We start from the raw sequence: 23180 nt of genomic DNA, 5'->3' as shown, positions 1-23180 counted from the left end.
TAAATTGAAACATCTTTGTCCTTTTAACCATGGCTTCCTAAATCACAGAACCAATGGCCCTAAGACTGCTTGAGTAACTGTCACCCAAAGCATAGCGGGAGAACACTGAGCTAAGAATGCGATCGGTGACTGAGAGTAGTGTTCTTTGGGAGTCTCATTACCTGCCTCTCTCCTACATAAGGATATCATGAAATCGATGCTGAGAATAGGCAATGTTCTTTGTAATTTTTGGAATATAAGACCACAAAGAGGATGAAGCTGAGCTGGTGGACTGAAAGGAAGCCATGTGCTGGCTCAGGGCTATTCCCCTCTCCTGACAGCACATATGCTGTCGTCACGAGTAACGGTCACAGTCTTCCTTCCAAGAGTCCTCCTAACTCAACCCAAGGCTTTGCCATTCCATGGCTGAATTTTGGTAATTGCCTCCAATTTGCTCTTGATCTGCCACCCTCTCCCCAACTCTACTATATACATTATTTACCACACCCAGATTAGCCCATGCCAAATGTCACTTTCATCACTTTTCTAACCTACCCGAAAACTTTCACTAAATTCAACTGCCTAGAAAATAATCAGTCTCCCTAGCCTTGCATTCAAGATTCAAACACTTTTTACTTTTCTCAATGTATTTTCCTCTATTCACCTTTTACAGAAGTCATACAGAGTGATTCCTGGTTTCTTCCCATTTTTCTTTATTCTTAGAAATGCTTCAAACCTCACATGTATAAATACTATTACTCCTCCTGGGCCCAGCTTCCTGTTAGAACCTCCTTTTTGTAGAATATTCTCTCTGTCTCTATCTCCCACAGAGCACTTGAGCTTTGCCTCCGAGCAAATGTACCACGTTCTACTCTTTATTATGATGACTTGTGGGCAAACTCAATGAAGGCAAAGATAGTATTTTATCCATCTTTACATGGCACAGAGTCACAGATTAGAAAAGTCCTCAAAGATCAGTTGTACAGAGTCTCCATCCTTTATTTCTTTAATCTGTAACAAGGAAAAGGCTACATGTGTGAGACCCTCCCAGGAAGTTTCTTTCTCCGTGAATTCTTGGGATCTACCAGGGTTGGACTATTTCTACTACTCAGACTATGACAATTCCCCTGATTGCTAGACCCTTGATAAAAATTTCTATTATCAGCAAGAAATTGATACCGATTAAACCACAGAGAAAAGGGCTGCCCCATGAGTCATGCAACAACCAACCATGATTCACTATTAACCAGTGAAACAACATAGCTCTAATTCCACTATTTACAATGTGCATTTTCACTTCTCTCTTGAACAGGGATAAGGAGGAAGGAAACTAAAACTTATTACCAATTTACATGGGTCAGAAATCATGTTAAGCGTTTCAACATATGTTGTCTCATTCAATTCTTACAAAAGCTCTGTGAGTTGGGCATTATTACCCTAGCTTTATGGAGGAGGGAACTGAGGCTCAGTGGGGTTATGTCATAAAGTTAGCAAGTGAGACAGCTGGGATCTGGAGGGTTCCTGGCTTCAAAGCACAAATTCCTTCTACTATGTAAGTCTAAGAGGTAAGATTTTGCTAATGGCTTTACCATCAAGAGCTATGTATTTTACTAGTCACCACTGCCTAATAAAGTAGACTTTCATAGCAAACTATGTAAAAGAGTACATGATGTCTCTTTAAAATGGTTGTGAGAAATAGAGTCATGGTAAGTTGTTTCGAGCCTCGTATGCCTGAAAATTTTTACCAAGTAGAGTCATGGGCTATTGCTCAAATGGTGTTAGAGCAGTGGAAAAGGGGGGAAAAAGACACACATCTAAGGACATCATAGAGAATTTATTGTTCCAACATAGGAATGAAGCAACAGAGAGAACCACAAACGCATCCAGTGTGTGGTCTTGTGAGGGAAGGATGCAATTACTATTAAGAAGAGAGAGGGGAAGAAATGGTCAATAGTATTGATACAGTAGAAGCATCACGGGGTCTCCTGGGACTCCCGTCTCTCTCTTTCACTTTGCTTCCTCTCCACTCCCAGCTGTTGAATGCAACCTGGGACAGCATTAACTTTTATGGCAGCCAAACTGGGCTACTGTTGGCTCATCAAGTGTACGGTCAACCCAAATCCTGAAGTCTTAACTGCTGTTAAGCCAGGTCTTTGTCCAACAAATAACTATGGAGAGCCAGTGGTGTGCCAGGCATCATGCTGGGCTCTGGGACTGTGGGACTGAACGGGACCAGTCCTGAGCCCTGCACCCGCAGAGTTTCTATCACCCCACTGATCACACGTAGTGTGAGAAGCACCAGCAAACCTTCCCGACCAAGGCCACCTTCAGTCCTCACCTCGACAGATGTAATGACCCCCTGACTGGCCTTCGGGATTCTGCACTTACTCCCTAAAGTCTACTTTCCACACAGAAGCTAGCGTAACCCTTTAAAACAAAAAACAAATCAAGAATCTTATCAGGACAGTCCCTCACTCAAAGACTCTCAACAGCTTCCAATGATCTTTAGAAGAAAATCTGAAAACTCACTGTAGCCTCCGGCCCAGCGGGGCGGGGGCCTTCCCAGCCTCGCTCCACAGTCTCCCCACACCCCATGCACCTCACCTGCCCCGGCCTCCCTGCAGCTCCCCGCACACGCCAAGCACGCCCCTCCACAGGGCTTCGGGCATGCTCTTCCCCTACTGGAGTCTGTTCTCAGGACAGCCACATAGCTCACTGCCCCTTCATTCACCTCTCCACAGACACCACATCACCAGAGAGGTCCTCCCTGGCCACCTCACCCAAGGTGAGGAGGGCGGCTCCCCGTCACCACCTTCTCACCTGCTTCGTGTTTCTACAAAGCTCTCATTGCTGCTTGACATCTTCCCCACTAGAACACCAGCTCCACACGGACATGGGCTTTGGTTTTTTCCACGTTTTGTTCCCCAACAGTGCCTGGTACACAGTAGGCATTCGATAAATATTTATTTAATGAAAGAAGGATGATCAAGCAACCTTGAAAGTAGGTAATGAAGAGACTAGACCTAGTTTATGGATTGGGCCTCCCCGACGGCTTTGAGACCTGGACGTGTACAGGGAAGCGTGAAAATGGTGTTTGGACCGAGGAATCATGAAAGCCCCCACACAGGTCCCACACGTAGAACCCAGAGGCCTTCCGTACAGCTGGAGCGCTCAGCAGGAGACGGAGACTGGCAAGAGACCAGACGGAGGCGAGGAAGGGCCAGTCACGGAGGAGCTGGAAAACCACATTAAGGAGTTTTGTCTTTATCTTCAGGGCAATGGGACGCTGTGAAGGGATTTTCAGCCAGGAAGTGACATGATCAGATTTGTGTTTTAAAACGATCACCCAGGCCGCAGTGTGGAAACGAATTGGATGGAGTAAGGCAGGAGGCAGTTGCTCCTCGTTTTGAGCCCAAGTAGAGGAATTTACATTTATCCCTATTAAATGTAACCTTCTGAATTGCAGCCCATCAGTTCTCCCTATCGAGATCTTGTTGAATTCTGATGCTGTCTTCCGGTGCATTAGCTGCCCCACCAAGCAGCGTGTCACCTACACATCGGACAAGGAAGCCTGCCACAGCCATGCCACTTGCAGGGCTTGCCTCACTGGACACCAGCCCTGCTCTCTTCGTGGCACTTTGCATGTGCTTGTGAGATGGCTGGCTGGGTGGAAACATACTCTCCCCCTCACTCAACCGTGTGTTCTCTTGTAAAGTTAACTGGCCAGCCCAGAATGGAGCTACAGTTCTCAAGATCTAGTAACCCAAGCTACTCAGGATTTTCACGTGCATTTCCCTCCGCGCTCATGGACTTCACACAAAGACAGAAACATAGTTTAGTCTTGCATGAATTTTTGGCACCTGGTTTCTGGCTGGGGATTGTACAGCTGCTTCTGTTCTTGGCTACAATAAGTGCTATCAAAAGATTTCTCGTCCGACATGAACTGAAGTATATAAAACTGTCTATATTTCTGCCCAGCATCTCCTAACATCTGTTTAATATGCAAACTGTGCAAAACCAGGGCTACTGGTATGTAATAGATTTTGAAAAGTTGTCATCCAGACTCATTGTTTATTAGAGGATATTAACTTTGGGGGTTTATGTGCCGTCTTTCCAATTCTGAGCACACAGTCATTCACCTGAACGGGATGCTCCTAGTTCTGCACACACTCTAGTGAACTGATCTGGTATTTTATACTCATCTATTAGGTGAGTTCATTTAAATCGGGCTCCATTTTACAGAACAGGCAATTACACATACATATTAAATATCCATTATCTTTTTGGAGAGTATTGAGGTATACTAACATCCTGAACAAGGTTGAGCTAATAGAAAACATTAAAAGGAAAAAATAGAAAGTTGCTGGACCCAGAGTCCAAAGCAGCTTCACGGGCAGCAATCTTTTAATCTCTTTTCCCCTTAGACCAGAGATTTCTTTGGAGGCCTCGGAGCCTGCTGATGAAGCAAGGCAAAAATGAAAAGCAATGGGCTGTGTCTACAATGCACCACCCGCTCCTCCAACTCCCCCCACCCCCAATTCTTACATTAAATACAGTTTTTTGCTGTAAAAATTTGAAAGAGATTTAGGAAAAATGATTTAAAATTATTTGGATATGACTTAATCATTAAATAGATATTGACAGATTTTTTTAGCAATCTTTTGGCTTACCCAGAAATTCTTGTAAACTGAAAAAAAAATCTCAAAATACAAACTGTTTTCAAATGTAATAATAATTTTAAATGAATTCTAAATGTAGCAATTAATAAAATTGGCATAGGACTCTATTTCAGGGATAGTCAAACATTTATTAACCGCAAATTTCGGGCTTTCGTTTCACACATTACAGCCAATAATCTTTTCGTGTCTCAGATAGTTCAGGAGGCCCTTGGAAAGCTCAAAGGCTAAGCCCTGTGCCCACAGTGACTGACCGACAGGAAAGACAAAGTCCTTGTCTGCTCTAACCAGAGGACTGTTTCAACAATTCAGGACATGGAATATGAAGTGGAAACCATTGCGTTACTAAGGTCATTGAGAAGAAAAAAACAATGATTTGTTGTTGTTCCCTCTGGTGTCTCCTTCCTATATGCTGTGGCTTCACTAGATTCTCTGGTTGAAAATGGCACCATCATTGTCCTAAGCAATTCTGACTTGTCCTCTGCTCCAGCCTAAACGTAACTGGTCAAGCTTGACTCTGATGGTGGATGGGGAATCAGATCATTGATGCCCCTCCCATTTCTACAATTCTATCAAAATAGGATCAGAATAATAGTCTTTAAAACCAAGATCTGAAAGAACTCAGAAATTCTTCCCAACTCCCATGAGGCTCTCTATGTACTTCTGTCCACAGGCAGCGACCAGAAGCTCTCCACCTTAGAGAGCAGCTGTGGCAGACACTAGGCTGGCTGACTCAGTGCCACCAATGACCCATCCTCCCTAGCTCCTTTCTGGCTAGAAGGTCTGTGACGTGTCATAGTCCTGGCCACTGAGATGAAAGTGGGAGTTTGCTGGGCAGCACTTCTTAGCCAGCATCAGATCTCCCGATACAAAGGGGAGAAGGTTGGCACACCGCTTCACCTTCCACCACCCATCTCCTTTGTTTTTGCCTGGAACATGGGTATAATTTCTGAAAATACAGCAGCCATCAGGACACTGAAGTAACAGATATGAGGACAAAAGCCAAAAAGTCAAGAATGACAGAGTAGAAAAAGAGAAGGAGCCTAGGTCTCTGATGGCTTCATTGAGTCACTGAATTGGCCCTATTCGGAGTTTGTGTCATGTATGGTGAATAAACTCCTGTTTACTACAGCACTGGTGGCAGAGTTCTCTGATCACAGCAGTGGAACGTCCTGTTTAACATCATTTTAATTGGTAAGAAGTAACTTTCTGTGTCAACCTGAAATCTAACAAACGTCTTTTCATTCTACACATAAATATTCTTATCCTCTCTTCCAGGTGACAGTGCCCAGTGACATGGAGTCAGCCAATACCCCTGCACCCTCTCTGTCCTCTTTGTAGTTACATAGCCCCATTTCTTTCTACTATGGACAGGATTACCAGTTTTTTAAGCTCTATTTTAAAATTATTTTAGTGCTGCCAGTTGATTTTATCCTAATAGTAAATGAAATACATATTTATATTAGAAGATGTGAAATATGTAGGAATGTATAAATAAGATAAAAATTATCCTTGTGACTTCTACTAAGAGAAAAATCAATGTTAGCATTTTCCTGAACTTCTTTCCATTATTTATATGTGTATACAGACATATCTATACATACATACATACACTAATATAATTGTATACACTCTTCAAATGATGTTTTATCATTAACATTATTCATGTCATTAGATAGTCTGAAGATTTTTATTGGTTGCATAATAGTCTATTATACCTATTAGATTAATGGCCTATAATTTCACTAACCCTCTAATTGCTGGAAAATTAAGTTCACTATAGTGAAAAATCCTTAAACTTAAATCTTGGTCAAATCTTTGATTTTTTTTATAGGATAATTCTTTGAAGTGGAATTACTGGATAAAAGATAAAGAGTGCTAAGCTGCCCTATACAATTACTACATTGCCTTGCAGTAAACCAGCATCAACTTAAATACCTAACAAGGCATATTGCGACACTGGCACATGTACATTTCAACATCTGCCAGTATAATATCTTAATTTCCTTAATTACTTGTGAGGTTGAATATATTTCACATATATTGGCTGATTGAAGTTCTTTTTTCTTTTGTGAATTGTCTGATTGTATATTTTTCCAATTTTGTATTGAAATATTTATTTTCCAATAACTAACGAGCACTTCATATATTAAAGATGTTAATCCTTTGTCACGTATTTTATAATTATTCCTTTATTCTCCTGAACAACAAGAACATGTGAATAATAGCAAGTGATTATAAAGTGTCTTTTAAGCACTGTCTCTTAATCCTATTTTAAGAATGTTAGAGTTTCCAAATTAACTTCTCGGGATGTTGCTGGATTCAGAAAGGAACAATGTAATCCAAAATGAACGCTTAGGATCATTTCTCAGTTTTACACATATCATCCAAAATAAATCTCTTCTCCAACTTAAGAAAAAGATTTTCTCTTTTCACTCAAATAAGCTTCACTAAGTATTTCTCTTATACACTAGCATTTCATTTTCAAAATTAACCTTCTAAAATATGCTTAGCAAAGCACATGGCAATGACATATTGAACACCTGTTTAAGACGATTGGCTTCTTTTACAAATATAATATTCCCAAAATCCATTAATGATGACGCATAGCCTCAGTTTTTCCAGTGGGGTGACAATTAGACAGCTGTGTTTAGAAATTCTTGCCCTTAATGATTTGGGGACCACATTTCCAATATAACAGCATCTCTAAATTATGGCTTGGTCATGGATAAGCCCTTTAAGTAAGTACTATCTTTTACAGGGATACAGATTTAGATATCTAAGGAGTTAGTTAATTTGACTGACATAAGAGTTAATTTATACATCATACAACTTACACAAGATAATTTACACAGTATCAAGTAGCTATGCTGGACAATGTATGAATCAGGTTATGTGAATATGGGCCCTTCTCAAGTTCCTCAGTTGTCTTAGCATATGAGGTTATAGTAGATTGTACCTGTATTAATACATTTTTTATTAAACCTAAATACAGAAATTGCTTTGTAGATAAAAATGTGTGTAAATTGTGAAGCTGTAATCAGTGAGTCTGTACCAAGTATTGAAAACATGTAGAATATTTTCAATTTATTTTGAGTAAATCTTGTTCCTTGATTCAGGGTTGTTTTGGTATCACTTTAGGATATGTGTCATGACAACTAATACTGTCTGACCCAAGGTGAGCAAAATCTCTGAATAGTCAGCGTACACAATGTTTGCGACAACTCACATGCAACCAAATTGCTCCGGACTAATGTAATTCAATTTCATGTTGCTGCAGGTAAAAGCAGACATTCAAGCAGGTTTTGAATATAATTCCCAAGGCACTAGCTTTATGACTATGCCATTCTTCCACAAGCAGATTTATGGAAAATGAAAATGGGATTCATAAATAAGCACATAGTTTGTTTATCTTCAACTTTTCGAATTCTACAAACAACAGGAAAAACATCTTATAAATTAAAATTAAGTGATATAAATAAAGAGATATACTTCTTGAGCTTAAAAAACAACAACAAAAAGAAGGTATAGAGGAATGCAAAGGGGAAAAAGATGTCAGAGATAGAAGACTAGAAAAGCCACAAAACAATGGATCTAATTAACCGTCTGGCGGTGCAATTGAATCACATGATCCAGATCAATTATGTCAAGTGATTGCCTAATGTATTCATAGATTCCTCCAATTAGGGAATAAAGCACACAGCCCTTTTCTTCAAGTTTTAAACAACTGCTTTCACTCTTTTCTATGTAATGAATTTAAAGCCCTTGGCCTTCTCTATTTCCCACATTTGACTCTTTCCTTAAACCTTTTCCTTATTATGAACCTTCTCCAAACACTTCCAAATGAACAAAACTAGCTTGGGTAAGTCAATGTGAGCAGAGTACTCTATTCTACACTCTTAAAATAGCTTTACCCCTATTCTATTTTGCTACCCAAACCAAACATTTATTTCCACTTTTATTCATTTATCTTTAAAGTTTTTGTTTGCAACTCTTAGTCATCTATTCATTCAGTCTTTTGATGTAGGAAAGGGGACCATGTCTCCTTGGTAGATCAGCTAAATCAATCCTCGAGATCAATGGGTTTCTGAGACTGCAGCCAGATCACTCCAACACTCTCCATCCAAGTCATCCATCCTGGATTTACTAAGCACCTACATGTTCTAAGTGGTCAAGAGGGCAGGATAAGGTCTGACCCTGTAGGGGCTTGTAATCTGATTGGAGTGGGAACAATTTCTTACTCAGTAGGTACTCAAAAAAGTATGCAATCCTGCGCTGAAATTAGTGATAGCAAAGGCAATTGCTTTAGGAATTCAGAGAAAGAGCTGGAAAGAATGACAGACCATGGAGAAGGCAAAAGTTCAGTGGGTCCTGAATGAAAGATAAAATTTAAACAGGAGAGAAGAGAGGATGGGTCTTTTATTTTAGAGTTAAGACTGGGAAATTATCAAGCCTCACATGAAACAGAAAGGCGTAATGGTGTGGAGCCGGAACATCAAGGATAAACGTGCCCTGAGTTCAAATCTCGCTTCCTAGCTGTGACACCTTCACAAGTCAATCTTTTCCAGACCCACTTACGTCATCTGTAAAATGGCAACAGAACTGCTGAACAAGTGCTCAAAAACATTAGCAGCTGCTGCTACTACTGCTACTGCTGCGGCTGCTACAGTTACTGCTGAGGCTTTCCCTCGTTTCCTCTTCATAGTCTACATAAATAGGCATCACCAGTACCTTGAATATTGGGGCTGAGGAGTCTGATGTTTTTACCGCCTGTAAAGGAAAGTCAGTGGTTTCTAGCCATGGACCAATTAGTAATGTAGTAGAGGCTATTTTTCCGTACACGTGCTATTCTCTCAGAGGCATCTTGCATGCAGTCAGCCACACCTGTCGTCATAGGTTAATTCATGCTTAGTGACAGTCTTGTTCTTTCATGCTGCTCTGCAGTTAATTCCTATGTATTTAGTGGCTGTGGACAGTTCTCCACTGCCCAGACTCTCTCTCAGGTTGTATTCTGCTTCACAGTGTTGCTGCACTGTCCCAGCTCGCTGTCAGTCCTCTCCTCACCGGGCTCCGGCTGGTGCACATCTCCTTTCAACCTCACAAACACGCCTTTTCTTTGCCAAGGACACTCCTCAGGGCCCTAGTCCTGTGAGATGGTCTGTACTCAAGGCTTCTGTGATCAGATGAATTATATATTACATCTTGAAGACTCGTGGAGACTCTTAAAAGCCCGATAGCATACATAGAACACATTAAATGTTGTGAACAATCTTGCACTTAAGAAGCTTGTTTAACTTTAACTCCGCATTTTCCAAACTTGACCATTTTTACTGTATCATTCAAGTCACTACTAAGACAATCTATTGAGTTTCACTTAAGTTTTATGTTCATCTTTTTTTTATGTTAATGAACATGTTCTTCGATCTTTGATAAGGCTTCATGACTAGCCCGGTAGCTAGAGGACTTGGCCGCTTGTGGTTTTCCTCTAGCCTTCCTGAGTGCAGAGAAAGCCCTGAGGTTATTTATCTGGCCTCTACTGATTTATTAAGGCTAGAAATAAGACATCTCTGATGTAACTCACTTTTTACTCAACTTGGGTGCTACAATATTTTTTTCCAAATTTAGAAAGGGGGCTAAATGGTTTCCAATTTCTTGGTACATCCTTGTTTTACTTTTAAGGAATTCCAGCCAAAACCTTAGCAGGCTCTCATGATTCTTTCAAGACAATCCTGAAGTGCATGGGGATTATTCCAGTCAGCTCCTGGATCAGCAGAGGGTAGACCAGCTATTCCCAGCTCACTTGAAACCATCACTCTTGATCAGTCAATTTCCAATTTGAGCTCTATTTTAATTTCCACTTTAATTTTAATGCCTCCACTGGATAGAGTTCCTAGTAACCTTTTCTTATGAACACTAGAAACCAAGTGGGTACTGAAACATTAGCCTTCCAGACACGTCTCCTCTCCCCACGATTTGTAGAAGTTTGTGTTTGTTATATCAAAAATCCTCTCCAGTGTCTTTATTCACTTATTATTACATTTATATCCCTAATCTCTCCAACTTTGGTCATGAGAATATTTCCACTAAAGGTACCCTACAGAAATAAGATATTATTGTCTGTTATCACTGATACATCTCAATTATTTAGAGGAATACCTGGTACAGAGGAAGCACTCAGTAAATCTTTGTTTAAGGAAAGAAGGAAGAAATAGATGGATAGATGACTTTTACATGGGACAGAAATTCTATTTCCAAGTATTGGACAACTCCTCAGTCTTAGAAAGACAGAATAGGTGTTTCTGGCAACGCCAACCTTTGTACTAACGTGCCCAGGAGCAGTCAAAGTCACTGTACATAAAGTGTAGCAGTTTTAGTGTTGTTTATGGTAGTTTCAGTGTCCCAACAGAGTTAAAAAAATATTTAAAAAAAACTGATTTACTCTAGATTAAGCAGTTTTTATCATAAGTCTGAGTTCTCACTCTGCCTCTGATTCATGTTTCACTAGATATTTTTCTAAGCATTTAACAAAAGACGCAGAAGTATTAATTGATTTGTACTCTGGAGTGGGTAACATACTTAGCTTTAGGAAAGAAAAAGCAAAATATCTATTTTCTCCCAAGAGCAAGAGCTGAGATTTGACCTTTAATGTAGAATACCATTTTACTTCCAAAAAGTGATATTTAATTTAGAAAGGTTCATGTTTACAGAGGAAATGCTCTGATGATTTACAATAAAAAAAAATAATCAATAAATATATGAAAAATTTTAGCTACAGAAGTCATTTTAAAAGTAAAATAAAAATACCCCTTTTAAGATTATAAAATTGGCAAAAATTAAAAAAAAATGATGACATCCAGATTCTGCCATATAATACTGATAAGAGCAAAATTGCCTTTCTGGAAGGCAATTGGTCATATACATCAAAAGCCATAAATCTTTATACAACCATTTGGCCATGAAATTATACTTACAAAAATTTACAATGATGAAATAATTATAATCATTTACCACAGTTTATGCACTAGCAGGCTCAATGCATTGCTATTTCTAAGAGCAAAGAATTGGAAACAACTCTGATGGCCAAATAATATAATATTAGGCAAATAAAATCAGGCTATATTTATTTAAGAGCAAACTTTAAAATTAAAAGATTATATTATAGAAGCAAAGACACAGAAGATAATATTTAAGCTAGATTACTCTTAAAAGACACAAATTTAAAAGCATATGTTCAGTACAATCACTTTTGGGAAAAATTAGAATATAAAATTACAATTATGTATATATCAGAATAAAAATACACAAGACTAAAGAGGTTTTGCTTTTTAAAGAACAAACTGCAACTATTGTGCTTAAAAAGAAGACAGCTGCCCTCCCTCCCACAGCAACTTTAATCTCCACGTAAAGTATCGCCAATAACAAATATTTACCACTCAGAACACCATTCAGAAGAGACGGCTGTGAGACTGCCAAACTTCATTTAAATGTATTTATTACACTATATGGTTATATTTTATTATTATACTATATTTAATTATATATGTATATATAATATTTTCAGCTAAAACGACTCACTTCAAAAAAACAACTAAAATGGATTTGTTCATATTTGTAAGGAGAATTTAAGTATTTTGTTCTATTCTTTGAAGCTTCCTGAGCTTCATATTTTTATGAAGATGTTCTTATCATAGTGCAAAAAGTTCTTTAAAAGGGATACAGAATTTAATTTAAATATGAACAATGCTTTAGAAAGCAAACGCAAGTGAGGAAAAAACGTTCCTATTTGGCTTTAGTTAAAATGCTTAGTATTGGAGATGTGGAACCCCAACTGAGGTACAAAATACAAAAAAGACAGCATTTCATGTACTAATCCAAGTTTTAAGAGGAGCCCAGAATATTCCAGTCTCCAGGATAAGGCAGTTCCTCCATTGATTGGGACCTCCCATCAGAGCACAAACAATGCTGTAAATGTACAGAAGCTAATTAACAGAGCTCTGCTGGAGTTGGGTATTGAGATAATACCATTGGGTAAATTTCAGTTACAAACATTTCTAAATTTCATAGTTTTCTTTATACCTCTTGTGGGAAAATAGAACTTTGGGTTTCTCTTCCAGACACTGAATTTTTAAATTATCTACATATTCCACCACACAATGCCCCAGCTTAAGAAAATATAACCATAGTGAAAGAACCACACGGCAACACTTGAGACCATTTGTGAACACACGATTGCATTAAGGATCTACATGCAAAACCCACAGGTAAGCTCTTCCCCAGTATTTCCCAAGACTTACTTGAGGAGCATTTACTTACACTGACAATTCGGGGTAGCCACCAATTACAAGAACACCGTGTAGGAGACATGGAGGCTCATGTCTAACACTACGCTAACATGACCCTCTCCGCAACTGCTCTAGCACTGATCATGACACCGAATCCCTGATGTTCTAGGCATCAGGTTAAGCGTTTTGATATAGGAGGGATAATCCTTGCTTCAAGGATTATGTTTTTTCTGGATGAGGGCATATGAGAGAGTCGTGCCTCTCAGTCTTTCCTTCCACAGATGGTGAATGAGAGCATCTGTGTGTAAGGGATTTGTGAGCATGTACTCACTGGAGAGGATACGGGGGCGAAGTGGCTGGACGTGCCACAACTTTCAGACAAGTCTAAAACATATGCAGTGGCATAAAAGTACAATTTCTACACAAAAGGCATCATTCTCCAATTAGTAGAAATAATGAACACAAAGTCAAATTATTGTTGAAAATACATTCCTTAGAGAATGTGAAGAATAAAGCAGGAGGAAGGACACATATGGACTTCTAGGAAGACAAGCATGTCCTCTGCAGACAGAAGCATTTTTACATCTTTGCTTCCAACCCAAAGAGCTATTCTAATTAATTTAAAACAGAATTGGCATTATTTTGCTATATCTAATATAATGATGTAGTTATATTACAGATAGAGAGAAGTGATCTATAGCTCTATAATTTAATTAATACTAACCCTAGTTTATAATTCTTTTTCATTCCTAAGTATGGGACTCACTTAAAATTTAACTATGTGCTAAATTTTAGTTAACCCAAATGTGGGTTTTCTTCCTGTTTTGGATGGCAGTGCTGTCAACTGGTGTGAAGTCAGCTCTTCTACACTTTCTTTGCTGGTTTCTCTCTTCTCACCAGAGACATCTCTCCAAGAATTCAGCCTGAGTCTTGATACATAACTTCTCTAAACATACTTGTTTTCATCTAGTCACCCCAAGCAGTTATAGCTGTGTGGTTACAGAAACTATTTAATGGCACTAAGATACACTAAGAAAAAATGAAAAGAACCTGTATCCTTTATCGAGTACTGAAAAATAAACAATGGCCCCTTTTCCATAATTCTGGTGAATTTTGCTTCGTTCTCTGTCCTCAAGAGCTGTTTTAATTTATATTTCTATTTTCTCCTTGCATACCAAATATGCCACAAACCGGAATTCAGTTCCCCATCACAGTAACATTCCCAGATTTCAAAGCTTGTAAACACAATGTATCTTCTGATGTGGCTATCATTGCCTGATCCAGTTTTTAACAGACTGGAGTTTTTCAGTATTAGCCATGAAAATCTCTACAGAGAGCCCTCATATGCTTCTTAAGTCATTTCTCTTCCAGGCAAGATATCCTTATTTCTTTCAACTGTCTTTCACTGGACATGGTTTTGAGACCTCTCATCAATATCGGGATGCATTCTACACTGTTTTTATCTCTATTCCAATACTGTACCCAGGATTAAATACAGTTATAGATGTGCCATGACCAGGCCAGGGAGCAGCAGAACTGTTGTCTCCCGTGATCTGGTAACACAGAACTAGCTTTGGGTTGGCCATGTCAGGCAAGCAGCCAAAAACCAGGGACATCCTTGGGAACTGTTATTAGACCAGCTCTCCTAAATTCTGTACTTGGAAAATTGATATCTTTTAAACTGACTTCAGCCCATTACCTTTCTCTTCACCATTCTGTCTAAAATAACCTTACCTCTCTCTAGTTTTCATTTCTACCTGAACTTGGCGGCAGAGAAATCATCTCTATCTGAAATTCTAATTTATTTACTTGTATACAACTTTATCATCTATTTACCCAATGAGAGTGAAAACACCACGACTGGAGCCTTTGTCTTTCTCACCTAGAATATTGCCTGGGATATTATAAGTATCCAATAAGTGCCTGTTAGATGGATGCATCATTCTTTATTAAATTCTACCTTTTTCAATTCTGGAGAAATCATTTGAATGTTAATGCTGTCAATGTGACATATTACCCAATTCTCTGAGACAACATCTCCTGAAAATTTGGTAAGAATACCTTTCATGCCTTCAGCCAAGTTACACATATCTACTCTTCACCCAATTCTGTGCGTTTTATTAGAATATAGTGAGAGGGGCCAAGTACAGAGTCTTACCGTATATGTTACTTAATTCCTTTCAGAGTGACAATGAGCCTTAATCAGCACATCTTAGGAAAGGGCATTCTCATGCTATTACCTACGTGGGTGTATAATTTGGCCCATAAGTGTCAACCAAAAAACAAGTTGAAATATCTTTATAAAGATCAATGTGGCACAACGAGAAGGACCTGCGACGGAATACACAACTACGTACTGGGGGGCTTCGGGGACAAGAAGAAGAAGAAAAAAAAGAAGATTGGCAACAGATGTTAGCCCAGGTGCCAATCTTAAAAAGAAAAAAGAAAAAAGATCAGTGTAAACTATACATATAACATTCCCCCGATTTCTCAGCCTAGAAAGCCTATCAAAAAGGAAAGGAGACGTCCGTTGTTTCAGAGATCCCCACGGAGGTGGCTGGTGACCACACTTTGTTTTTCTTTTCATTTCACAAACATGGAAACCCTCTGAGGATCAGCACCGAGAGCACTAGTTTCCCCATTGTTTCTGGGACTCACCATCTTTGTGAAAATTGGTAATTTGCTTCCTGGCCCCCCGTGTGAGGCCTCCTCTTCATCATTCCTAATGACTGGGGACAGCGGTTTCATAATCCCAATCCTTTAGCAACAGGGATGTAAACTGCCTAGACTTCCACCCGCGGGCAGCCATGCTCGTCCAGTCTGAACGAGACACGACGCACCCAGGACCTGGGCGGCTCTGTTCTCTGCCTGACGGCTGATAGGTGCTCTACACAGGAGGCCACTCACACACCTTCTTTCTCATGCTCTCCAAACAGCTGCACCGCCTAACTCTAGAGGTCTTGTAGCCCCATGCAGCTGTTCAGCTCTTCCCACATTTATTCTTTCAGATTATTGTTACTCTCTTTTTCAATTTTGCCATTTGGTTCTCTCTTCCTCTTTTCTACACAGCCAAGGTTATCAGTAAGTTCCCGAAGCAGACACACTAGTATCTTCTGACACTTCTCCCTTTTCTTCCTCTCCTAGATAAGTTATCATTGTCATGTCAGAATTTCCTCTTGGAAATCTTTCCTTAACTCTGAGTTCTCCTTTCCTGCTAGAGTTTCAATCTAGGTAAACGCAGCAAGGACCATTTCTCTTGTCTGCTACTGAGTCCTCAGTGTTAAAGGCACTTCCTGGTGCACAGTAGGCACTCAGTAAACATTTGTTTGATGAATGAATAAACATTTTCGGTAAGGTAATTCCTTAGTTTGACTTCCCAAAGCTCAGGGCCACACCTGACTGTGTCCTTGTCTTCTTCCTCATCTATCAGTCTATTAGGGTTGGTAAACAGACACTTTCTTTTAGTATCACCATTAATTCTTCTTTACCAACCAGGATTTTGGTTTTGTGTTTTTAATAATTCAGATATACCTTAAACAGCAGAAATAGCAGTCCTCAACTTGGCTGTCACCATCTCCAGAGGTAGTACTTATTGATGCACAGTAAAGAAGATCCATGGATATAAATACAAGTTTATATTAAAATACGTATTCACATATTATATGACATATAATATGCATTAATTGATAAACCAGCATCACAATTATCTGAATGTAAAGTTTTATAAAAATTCTCCCATGCTGTCAACGTTCAGAATTGTTGTCTTATTAGTAAGAACGCATATGGAAGTACCTCACTATACAAAAAATAACTTTAAAAAGAAAGTATTAGAACAGCAGAAGGGAGTTAATTAACTTTTTTCATGCCCATCTTTGATCTGATGCTAGCGACACCTAACTGATTTGAGAGGAACGTCTGACACGTATGAAAGGGGTATATTCAAAATGTGACCCAAATATTTACCTTTGCTGATATGAGAAATGAGTTGACTTATAATTCACTTCAACTGTGGGTGTCTATAAACATTTTCTACCTTAAAATACACTTACAGCAAACAACTGGCAGAAAATAAAGTTGCTGAATTACAGATCTTGCAAGAAAATCAGCCAATTTATCTATTGTCTTGATTTTAGGGAGAGTTATTCAAGACATGTACACTTTCTTAAGAAACTATAAGACAAGGCATGTTAACAATCTTCATTGTCAGGAAACTTCCTAAAATTTTGTCTGAATGCCTCATGCATCACTTTAAGCTCATTTCCTCTCATTGAACAGAGGGAAGACAGCTGGCCAGCACCTTCCATCTGCACTGCCCCCGGTCTTCTCCTAACTGTGTTACACAACACCCTTCTGAAATGGGAGGAGGACGTCAATTTGAAACAGGAGAGAAAACTCAAAGAAAAAAAAGAAAAATCTTGTGGGATTTCAAACTTAACTTTGAATGAGGCTATAGTTTAGGTCAAGGAATGGGCCAAAATACTGAAGTGCTGCCCCTTGAATAATTCAGACTAATTCTTAAATAGTATTACAGGGTCATAAAACACCAGGCCTGGAAATTAAAGAAGTTTATGCCTCATCAGAAAGTCTTTGAATGTGACTCTGGCACACTGCCAACAAGGGCAGCTCTTTTGGGGGAAACCCTATGCCAAAGGGCAAAGAGGCAGCTGTGTTATTCAGCTCCCGGGAGCTTCCAGCTCGACACCCACACAGGCTCAATTATGAGCAAATTAAAGGGATCCAGGCTGAACACAGTAATTCTGGTAATTTAAATAAATAGAGGAAAGTCTACAATTAGTAGGAAAAGATTGATTTTCTGGAAAACCCAGAAAATGACACCCTAACCCCTTTGAATAAGCATAGTTACATCCAATTATTTAAAAATAAATGTTCTTTTATTCATCATTTTAATCATTCCTGATCTGACAGAAGTGTGGCCACATGCATGCCAGCAGAAGCATCCACAGAATACTGAGGCAGAATAGCCTCAAAAAAATCTATAATGGTTATGCAGGAATTAATGACATTGAGTAAAATTGCAATCAGAGTTTTATACCTACATTTTAGAGCACGTGGACAACGTGTTCCTCATTTCCACATTTTTCAAGTACAGAGAAAAATTTAGAGCCATTCAGAAAGAATCAAAGATTTAATACCAGGGAATCTATCAATATAACTCACTATATTAACAGAATAAAGAACAAAATACACACGATCATCCTGTGTAGACCCCTAAGATCACTTAATAAAATTCACATTCATTCCTGGTTAAACAAAGTGAGCAAATAAAAAACTTTTTAAGAAGCTAGGAATACAAGGAAACTTCTTTAACTGGATAAAAACATTCCTATCAGGAACCAACAGCAAACATAATGAATGGACATACACACAGTGGAAGCATTCCTATTTAATCTTTAAATTCACTTTGATGAGTTGATCTAAGTTTATGTGGGAGAATAAATGCATACGAAGAACCTAAGTAATTTTACAAAAGAAGAAAGATTGGAGGAAGATTGCCCTATACATCATCAAAGAACAATGTAATAACATGATCATTTAAACAGGGTGATGCTGACATGGGACAGGCACATGCCAAAGAATATGTCTAGAAACTGACCTATGTACGTAAGGGAAATTCAATGGGACTGCATTCCAAATTAAGGGGGAAAGGATATAAAAGTCAATAAATATTATCTATATGGGAGACAAATTTTCCCACCTCATACACCATGGATAAAAATGCATTATAGATCACTAAACATTAAAAAAACAAACAAACAAGTACTTTAAAGTACTAAAAGTTAAAAATAAATGAGATAAGTATAATATCCAAAAGTCATGAAGGAAAAGATGGAAATATTTGACTATAAGGCCAAAATTTTTTTTATAGTAAAGGATATCATAATCAAACGAAGAAGGCAAATAATAGATGGCAAGAAATTATTTGCAACATACATAATATCCTAAAGATGAAAAAGAATTAGCAAATGGAAATATTTTTGGCAAAGGCTGTGAATAGGCAAATCAGAATATAAAATTCAAATGGACCAAAAAAAATCACAAACCAAAAAAACCCCCAAATTGTCAATCAAGCTAAATTCAATCAAAAGGGGAAGAGCGAATTGTGAATCAAGATTCATTCACATAACATAACACTATACAACTCCTGTAAAGAAACACAACATGTGACAGAAACGCACGGACAGAGATGGAGCAGCAAAGAGGTGGAGGGTTTGCTAAAGGACTGCGGTGGCGGATGATTCTGACACCATGTTTGTGCCTGGGGGGCAGGGGAAGGAGATGAGACCAGAAGGCTTTATCTTCCACAATAAGGATTGTCTGTCTTTGGAAACGTAAGTGAAAATAAGTAAATGGAACCCACTCACATTTAAAATAATTCTAAGGTAGTATGCAAGTTCAAATACCAGCTTAGACTCAGCAGCAAAAATGGTACAAAGACAAACAAGCAAAGCAGGTACTGCTGGGGCCTGGGAGCCTTGGAGACGCCCACGGCCGTCATCAAGGAGGAGCATCCAACACAAATGACACAGTGAAGGCGAGGTTGCAGCTTTTTTATTTTGAACCATATGAAACTGCTGTTTTTCTAGGTCAGAAAACAGTCAAACAGCACTAATTTGATATTCAACCTAAATACGTCAGGATTTTTTTTTTTTTTTCACTTTTGGAAGAATGGATCTTGACCCCGCTGAGAGTATTATTGCTGTGAGCACAGTTACCAACATTTTCAGCAAACACATTAATTCCTTACATTGGCCCAGTGCTATTTTTAGAAATCTCAACGACTTACAATATTCTTTTCACCTAATCAAACAGGAAAGACGCTTCCAAATGTTTACCATTCTGGTGTCATCTGATTTTATTTGCTGAGAAAGTCAACGCATTTATTGCGCTCACTCGAGTGTTCTGGGGCAGGGGTTCAGAATGGTCCTAGAATGCTGGCCTTCAGAGCCCTCTGCAAGGTTGCTAGCTTCAAAGTGGTACTTCCTGGAAGGCACCAAACTGGGATGGTTACCATAAAATATTTTATTTTATTTATTTATTTAAATTTTTTTTTTTAAGATTTTATTTTTTTCCTTTTTCTCCCCAAAGCCCCCCGGTACATAGTTGTATATTCTTTGTTGTGGGTCCTTCTAGCTGTGGCATGTGGGACGCTGCCTCAGTGTGGTTTGATGAGCAGTGCCATGTCCGCACCCAGGATTCGAACTGACGAAACACTGGGCCGCCTGCAGTGGAGTGTGCAAACTTAACCACTCGGCCACGGGGCCAGCCCCTACCATAAAATATTTTTACAGCACGTTTTCCCGCTTCTGCTGGATGGTGCATTTTAGCCAAGGCTTTTATTTTTCTTTCTTGGTGGGGAAGATTAGCCCTGAGCTAACATCTGTGTCAATCTTCCTCTATTTTGCATATGGGTCCCCGCCTCAGCATGGCTAACGAGTGGTGTAGCTCCATGCCCAGGATCCGAACCTGCAAACCTGGGCCGAGGAAGCAGAGTGCATGGACTTAACCACTACGCCACCAGGCTGGTCCCAGCTAAGGCTTGTACTTTGGCACTTTTGTCCAGAAGAAAACAGCTCATGGCCCCTGCTAATTACACACACTGAACAAACATCATTGTCATTGTTGTCACTTACGGTGTAAGCACAATAAATTGCAATGGGTGACTGGCACCTGTACATCTTCTGCAAGGGCTATTTCAATTTAAAAGAGAAAACTTCTCAAAAACAAAGTTTTCAGTAACAAAAAATACAAAAACAAATAATGCTTCTGGACATGACTTAGGTTTTATTTTTACAGATTTGATAATATTTTCTCTGGTAAATTAAAATGGGTGCTATTTTTTCTTTTGAAGAGATTTTTAAGAACCATACTACTGGCCACTTTTTTTTTTAATTAAATGAGGAAAACAGTAATATATTTCTTCCCCCAAATTAAGGGCAGTTTTTATCCATCCATCTTCACAGAGAACTTGGGAAGACAGAACAGGAAATGTTTATCAAGCACTCAATAAAAATAAATTGCTCCTTAAATTACTAGTAATAACCTCTGTCATTGTCACACATGATACCTTCTGTTTGTCAAAAGTTCCCGGTGACAACACAGCCCTCTCTGACCAGGGCTCACCCCAGCCTCCTTGCCGGGGCTTTCTATCCATCGTTCACTATAGGTGATTACTGCGAATGTACCCCCCGATCTAGTAAACGTATAGAAAATAGAACCCATTTCTCGTTTCATCACGATTGGACATTTTTCTGAACTGCTGTAAATGAGCGAGAGGTAAGTGCTATTTATCAGACTGTGTCGTGGAGCCGCAGTTTGGATTATTCTACTTTCTTGCTGCTACTAATGAAATATGTCATACGCCCCACGGACAATGCTCAGAGAGCTTGGCCTCTGGGCGTCCAGGAAGCAGTGACTATCTTGCTGAGAGTCGGTTTGGCAGCCGCGCTCTCCTCTCATAATTCTCTCTCTCTGAGAGCCCATGGGGGCAGCAATGTTCTCGGGCATCTGGGATGTCCTCCCGGGCCACACGCTCCGGGGCCTGGACAACACAGTTTGCAGGGGCCCTGGCTCTGCTCGGGCAGCCAACAGTCATCCAGAAATTCCCTGAGGGGCTCAAACCTCAATGAGGTTGTTCAGGCACAGATCCAGGGTCCCCTGACACCCTCAACCTGGCAAACCAGGGACCCTGCTTCCCTCCAGTGTCACAGGATTTGGGGATGGGCATTTAAAGAGATGATCCTTTCTTGCCATGCCTATCCATCGCACACAGAGATGGGAAGCCCTGTGCAAGAGGATGCATTTAACTACATTATCTTCTCAGGCCCTGCAACAGTTCGTACATATAGAAGAAATGGAAAGGCACAGGACGAAGCGAGGGTACAAAGGCAGGTGAGCTAAAGGTTGATGGCATTCAGATCCTCCGGAAGGAATGATGGTTTTTCTGACCTATATGGACCACTTTACAAAAATAAGTCATTTATCTCTCTTTTAAAAAGGGGTAATTACGATTAAATGTGCAAGAGGAGACAGGAAGATAGGAGGACCGAATCCCCTCCTCCAGGCTTCAGCTGACCTTGCCCCTGAGGTTGGAGTGGAGAAGACAAAGGCAGGACATTCAGGAAGACAGATGGGCTGAGGCTGGAGAGCTGACCCGGGTGTCACCCCACCCGCACTTACCCAGGTCCATGCTCTTCGAGGCTTTCAGATTCAGCGATTCGGGCTGCCTGGCTGGTGTCACCAATCTGAAGTTGATGTGCTGATCCGGAAAACCTACTGCCGAGTCCACTCCAGCGCTGTGGAAAGAAGCCATACGCCGTAGTTAGGGTTAGAACAAAATCTTTTTTCTTTTTAAAGGAAGCAGTTCTCATTTTGAACAGAGCCTCTCACCCCTCCCTCTGCAGGTCCCACCCGTGCATTTTCACCCAGTTCTTGAATCTTAGGCTTCTTTTAGGAGATGTAGCAACTCTCTTTTCATGTATTTTATCACATTCTACAATTTAAGTAAAATATTCTCTGGATAATATTGTGTTTTCCTCTCCACTGACTTCTGCTAATTGGGATCCTGCTGTCTCACGTGTAACTTTCAGCGGGAAGGCGACTCTAACAGCACTGGCCCTTCCAAGGATGTCACCAGATACTGGCAGAGCCTCAAAGAGGGTTAGGGGGTTTCTGCAGGATGAGCATGCCCTTCCTTCAAAAACAAGTGAAAGGGGAGCATCCTTCAGAGAACACCATCCTGTGAGTGACTGGCGGCTGCAGGAGTTTGGTTTTCTACTTTATTTGGGTCTATTTTCTAAAACTCATGTCAATGCTCAGCAAATAGTCTGCTCGTCAATAATACCAAAAGGAACTAACAGGAAAAGCACAGCTGACAATGGAGACACCAGATACATCAAATATCCATTACAGGCTTTCCAGCACTTGTAGTCAAGCTCAGAGAACTCTACTTCTACTGAATATTTCATTTTTGTTGCTTGAGGATGGAGGGAATTCTATAAGGGAATTAGAGAAAATGCCTGATTTCTTGATCTAGGAATAAACTGTATTTATATACTTTTTATAAATTAAATTACAGCCACTTTCTCCCCTGGTACTCTCGTATGTTTACAAAGCAAGTACGGTAGCTCATTTCAGCATAGCTTTCTCCGAATCTTAAATCCAGTGAAACTCAAGTCAAGTATCCTCAGTAAATCTGAAAGTACTGAGCTTGAGTTTTTCAAAC

General features: G+C 39.7%; 1 protein-coding gene across 4 annotated transcripts in view; it reads right to left on the bottom strand.

Moving 5' to 3' along the window:
• Window positions 1-23180, bottom strand: part of PARD3B (par-3 family cell polarity regulator beta) — a 915243-nt gene that overhangs the window by 334122 nt on the left and 557941 nt on the right. For all 4 annotated transcript variants that reach the window (XM_046658143.1, XM_046658144.1, XM_046658145.1 and 1 more), the window contains one exon: window positions 22136-22251. In XM_046658143.1, coding sequence (XP_046514099.1) covers window positions 22136-22251 — 116 coding nt within the window. The remainder of the gene's footprint in view (window positions 1-22135; window positions 22252-23180) is intronic.

This window comes from Equus quagga, chromosome 4, assembly GCF_021613505.1.
Source record: "Equus quagga isolate Etosha38 chromosome 4, UCLA_HA_Equagga_1.0, whole genome shotgun sequence".
Classification (NCBI taxonomy): Eukaryota; Metazoa; Chordata; class Mammalia; order Perissodactyla; family Equidae; genus Equus; species Equus quagga.
Note: the sequence above shows the minus strand (reverse complement) of the source record. Positions and strands in the feature narration are given on the sequence as shown.